The following is a 5925-nucleotide window of genomic DNA, read 5'->3' as shown; positions in this document are numbered from 1 at the left end:
TATTTTATAATATTGGTTTTAAGGTTTTCACCCAAGATGTTCGTCACCGTAAATTCACCTTCCATGACATTTTATCACAAACAGTCAGTATTGTTATTACCTGAACTACTCGTTTAGGCAAATAAAATCCCTTTGGCTCGTGATTGAATGAACTCTTTGGAGATATTGTGAAGTTAGAAATGCCTTGTTGACTTTTGCTGTGTTTCTGCTTCAGGGTTAAAAAAATGTCAGTGTTTATTTAAAAACTCCCAACGTTTCCAAGATGAAATAAACGTTTGTCTGATGTTGATCTGCCAAAGGACGTAAAAGACTGAAGGTATCCAATCCTTCTGATGAAAAACCAAACAAAGAACGGCTGCATGTTAAGGTAAACGTGTTGCCTCTGAACATCACTTTGCACCTGCCTTCAGGTTTTTGAGGAAAAAGATGCTCAGCATAAGCTTTGACTAAAAGGCTGATAAAAGACAGCAACACTTCAAAGATGGGAAAACCTGACACCACCTTGTCAGAGCTTTTTACAGCTTAACAAAGAACAGCATTGGAGGCTGTAGCTTCAAAAGCAGTGATGAGCTGTCCTGTGGAGGGAAGCACTGCATGTTAGGGTTAATCACTGTGAATCATGTGGTTTATTCACTCAAGTGGGGGGAGTTTCTGAATGTTTTAATGCCCTGGCTTAAGGATAAACACATTGAGAAAAACTCAAGAAAAGCTTCGGAATATGATTACAAATCTGTTGGATATTAACAATAACTGAAAATTACTTAATGTGATGTTGAGCAAACAGAAATATCTGCATCTCTAGATTTTTTTTAATAAGAAATTTGCAGAGACTTCAGAGATTACAACTAGAAAGAAAACCTTGTGAGAAATTTTAGTCCAGAGCTGCAAAGTATGTTTCTACTGCAGAGGTCTTCAACCTGCAGCTCCAGAGCCACATGTGTCTCTTTTATCTCTCCATGGTGGATCCAAACATAAAATAATTCATGGAGACTGCTGATCCAGACATGTCGACCACCAGAGTCAGCAGCTCCTGATAATGTCTGTCTAACAAAACTACCTAAAGAAAACAAACAAACAAATAAATAAAGCCCACAAACTAAGACTATCAAGATCCAACCCCAAACTAAAATAACAAAACCAGCAGAGTAAGACTGCTGAGGACAAAGAGGGGAAAAGAACAAAAAATAAAATAAAAATAAAGTAAAATAGCAATTCTTTAAAGTAAGGATTAGTTAACATTTATTTAATTTAGATCAGTTAAATGTATAAATTGATGTCTGAGGTTCACATAGATGATAAACTATGTAGGTTTTTACATCCTGTTGACCTGAAGACGTCTTGTTTGATCAACTCTACCTCCAGGATGAACAGATTTATATGCAAAGAAAAACTTTGGTAAAAGTTTGATCTTTTATGAGTTAAAAGCACATATTATCTTATGTTGCACAGCAATGGTTACTAGCTACATTGAGATGATCCTGTTTGACACAGAGCATCTTTTATTTTGAAAATAAGTAAAAACAATAAATAAAAAATAAAAAACACATTTTGAGAGATGCTCGTTTTTTATATTTTTGCTTTTATTCATGCCAAAAATAGACATAAATATTTTTTGTTATTTAAAAAAAATAAGGTCATGAATGCAATCCATATTTCTTAAAGACTAAAGTAAGACTATGCGGCTCCTTCTAGGTTTAGATCAGTAGAAAAGGAGCCCAAATGCTCTTTTACTGATGAAAGTTGCAGACCTCTGATCTAGTGTTTTACTTGATTGGTTTTGCTGTGTGCAATGTTGTTTAGTCCTTCGAGGTTGTTGAGTTTACTGTTTTAACTTAAATATTAAGCATTTGTACAAAACGATATGGTTATGTTTGGGATTTTGGATTGAAGAAGTAGCATGATGCAGATCCCCTACTTACCAGATGATGAATGTATGGATGGATGGATGGATGGGAGGATAGATGGATGGATGGATGGGAGGATGGGAGGATGGATGGATGGATGGATGGGTCCGGCTGCTTGTGGTCTTCAGTGATGAGAGCATCTAAGATCATTGAAAGTTGATGTCATCTTTCTTTTCCTCTCTCTAACTCTTATTATCTTCTCTCTTTCTACAGCTTCCAACACCGCCTCGTCTTCCTCTTCATATTCATCAAATCTTGGTTTTGTAGACTTCACCTTCACCCGGGAGCCTCAGGACACAGTCACGGTGCGGGGGGGTGTGCTGCAGCTCGACTGTCAGGCTCAAGCGGATTCAGTCACAAGGCGTCCCAGCATCACATGGCGTAAAGATGGAGTGTTGCTCAGTACAGTGGTTGATGAACGGCGACAACAGCTCAGCAACGGGACTCTAATAGTGCGAAACGTGGTGCATTCACGGCACCACCGGCCGGATGAGGGAGAATACCAATGCCTTGCCACACTGGATGGTCTGGGGAGTATAGTGAGCCGAACTGCAAAAGTCACTGTGGCAGGTAAGAAACTTTGTTAAATTATGTTTAAAAACAACGTGAGCAAAAAATCATTTGTCAGTCATCAATTCATCAATTTCTCCCACTTATGAGATGAGAGAAGTCGGTAAATATTGACCATAATTTAACCATAAGAGATAAAAAAGATAAAAAAGCAGGAACTCACATTGTAGGACTTTGGAAGACATTTCAAACTGTTCAGGCTCCCTCTGGGTAGACCAAGATTTATGTCTCGATGAAGCTAATTTCATCTTCTAATAACCACACACATGACAATACAGGAATGGTGTTAGTAGAGTAAAACTAAACAAAGGTAGTAGGAACTACAATAAGTTTTGTTTAGAACATTTTTCCAACCCCGGACATGTGTTGGTTATGTTAACATCTGCTAGTAAAAAATATCACAAATGGCTGTAGCCCACTTTGTAATGCCTGACATGTACTTGTTAGCACGTAAGCCATGACTCAACACCACTTTTGCTAACTGAGGTTCCTTGTATTATTTGTTGTGGTTCTTGCACAGGTGATGACGTTTATTATGTTGGGATCAGTCAACAGGTGTTGTGATGAAAAGGCACAGGGGAGTATTTTTTGGAACTACATCAGAAGCTAGCACACCTTACAAATAACTGTTGTCCATCTGCATCGGTCAAACCACAAGTGACAGAAGTTAGAACTTTTACAAGCGGCAGGGGGTCCTGGGGCGGGCCCTCTGGACCCCTTCTCTTCTGTGTGGATGGCCCTTGTTCTGTTTTTCCACATGGGGAGGCCTCAGGAGCCCTGGCTGCAGCTGCTGTTGTCTTCTATGAACTTTGTGTTTGTGTGTGTTTGGGGGGTCGCTTCCCACCACCAAGAAACTTCTGTTGCCAACTCCTCTATCCTCTAGCATGTCTTTGTCCTTCTGTGATATAACCTCTATACTGCTCCCCATGGGGACATGCCCCCATCCCATAAACATTCTCTTCTCTTTACATGTGGTTCAAAACCTTAAAAGAAATGTATAATTTAATAAAAATAAGGAATAGAAATATAATTTAGCCCCAGATACTAAATGGCTTTACCAACGAGAGCACGTTGTGTGTCCAAAGATGTCCAACACATGAGACTCCCTGCTCCTGATTGTTTGCTCAGTTGCAATGATGGGCAATTAAAGTCCTCCTATCACAATTTTTATTTCTTTAAATACACGTTCCCAGTAATGTTTTAATTATGATTATGACGTTTTTAACCAAAATCCCACAACGTAAATGTCTTAAAAAGACATTTTTTATGTTGATCTGAAACCTCTGTTTCCAAAATTTCCTCTGAGGGGGCGTGGCTTTTAGTAACTCCGCCCTGACCCCCCTTGTCTGATTATCTTAATCTTCACGTCTGCTACTTAAAAACATCCATCAATCTGGGTAATGTCCAGCAGTATGGTTCTGATCCGGATGTCAGCTGGACGAGGAAGTGAAGATCTTCATGGACAGAACTTCCTCCAAAATCCTGATTCTTTCTCCTTCCAGTTCACCAAAGACTCTTTTAGCTAATTCTCCAATGTTTATTGACTGTGATCAATACATTCAATCATTGGTTTCTCAGAGTTCTTGATAAAATAATCAAAGCTAACATCAAAATGCTCTTTCATTGATTTACAATCCTTTCCAACTGCGGTCAAATGAGCCGCCGTTCACATTTCCGTGGTCACATCAAGAAGCTCCGTGGAGTCTGGTGGAGATTTTCCAGCGTTCTCAGTCCTGCTACCGTAAGTATTGGATGAAACTCACACCAAAAATCCAGTGATGCTGATTTGACCACAGAAATGTGAACGGCGGCTCATTTGACTGCAGTCAATGTGAAGATACCATCTTCTCTTCTCCAGAACCTGAACTAGACACTAGGAACAGATGAGGGTTTAGTGCATGTGCAGCAGAGCTGTTGATGGAAAGAAGATCATTCATTCAAACAGAGTCTGTCCAAGACAGTTTGATTGATTTGAAAGGAGAAATACTCGGAAATGAAAAAACTAAATGATTTCTGATTACATTTGTTCTCTTTCAGAAGAAAAATGACAAACAGACATGTTAGAAACTCTAAAACAGGATTTTCATTGGAGGAGGACTTTAAACTAAAACAGAAAATAATTCATCGGCAAACATTTCTAAAACTACACATCAATCAAAAAAATGAATCAAAACATTCAGAAAGGAGTATGGTGGGTTTACTGACAAATCTTTAAAAAAATTCCCAGTTACAGTGGGAATGAAATCTTGTAAATATTTAAACTTTATAAAAAGGATTCTGCTGAAATTCCTTCCCTTGAGTTTACTAAGTTATATCTTCAAAAATCCCCCTAATGTAATTTAGAAAATTGAGCATGGCTTAGGATCAATATTTTTTTATGGAAAATGTTAATAAGGACAAACTCAGAGGGTTAAGTGCAGCTATCACCCACTGCTTCTTATTCAAATCAGAGTCAGCAAAAATGATCAGTGATCCAGCAGCTGACCACTGACAGCAGCAAGTTTTCACCAGTTTTGAAGACTTCTTTGTGATCTCTTGTGGATCCTGGAAACTGACATGGTCACCTTTATGATGAACTGCTTTCAGCTTGAATGAAGTGAAAACTCCCTTTGAGATTAGGAAGACAGTGATTTGTAGGAATGGTCACGGTCCAGAGTTTTCAGAGAACTGCAGGTTCTGGATTCTGGCCTGAGTGTGGCTGTCAGTGCTGTCTGACTGCTGGAGCTGGACAGCTCGTGTGATGAGGTGATCTGAAGTTCAGTTTCCCCGACTAAACATGATCCCAATTAACCCTCACAAACAAGTTCATGTTCAAGTCAAAGGTAAAAATATGAACTTCCTCTGACACACAACACCTCAGCAGACAATATGTTAATGAACAGAAGAGGCTTCAAAATACAATTAACACTGTGTCTGTTGACCAGGATTCAATTAAGATGCCAGCCTCCTGAGAGGGAGAGGGAGACTCAGAGGAGAAGAATAACTACCTGAGAACTGAAGTGAGGAGAGACATGAAGGAGACCAAAAAAATCCACACATAATTTATAAGAGAACCCTAAACTCACATCTAAATCCAACATTAAAGGCCCACTCCAATGAAAAATCTGTTTTAGATCTTTTTAATATGGGATTGTGACATGTTTCTGATAATGGAGGACACATGAAGAAAAAGTGAATTTCTGAGTATTTGTTCATTCAAATTGTGAATCAGGTCAGGAGCAGATGACAAAGATGTTGTTTGAGAAATGTTGTAGAAAATAGACTGGACAGGGCCACAAGCTCCCTGCTCCGCTCCATTCTGATCATCCACTTATAGACAAACAGATCCATGAACGTCTTTGTTTTCCTCGTCTGAGCTGGAATCTGGATCAGAACTGTACGTTTAGCTGCACTGGTGATGATAGGTTGGGGGATGTATTCTAGCAGGAGAAACTGTAAACAGAAGGATGCT

At 39.1% G+C, this 5925-nt stretch overlaps 1 protein-coding gene across 2 annotated transcripts in view; it reads left to right on the top strand.

The window, feature by feature from the left end:
* Positions 1 to 5925, top strand: part of dcc (DCC netrin 1 receptor) — a 309299-nt gene that overhangs the window by 90563 nt on the left and 212811 nt on the right. For both annotated transcript variants that reach the window (XM_036214404.1, XM_036214403.1), the window contains exon 2: positions 2118 to 2474. In XM_036214404.1, the coding sequence (XP_036070297.1) occupies positions 2118 to 2474 (357 nt within the window). The remainder of the gene's footprint in view (positions 1 to 2117; positions 2475 to 5925) is intronic.

This window comes from Oryzias melastigma, linkage group LG12 (genome assembly GCF_002922805.2).
Source record: "Oryzias melastigma strain HK-1 linkage group LG12, ASM292280v2, whole genome shotgun sequence".
NCBI classification, from domain to species: domain Eukaryota; kingdom Metazoa; phylum Chordata; class Actinopteri; order Beloniformes; family Adrianichthyidae; genus Oryzias; species Oryzias melastigma.
This window is presented reverse-complemented; position numbering and strand designations above follow the sequence as displayed.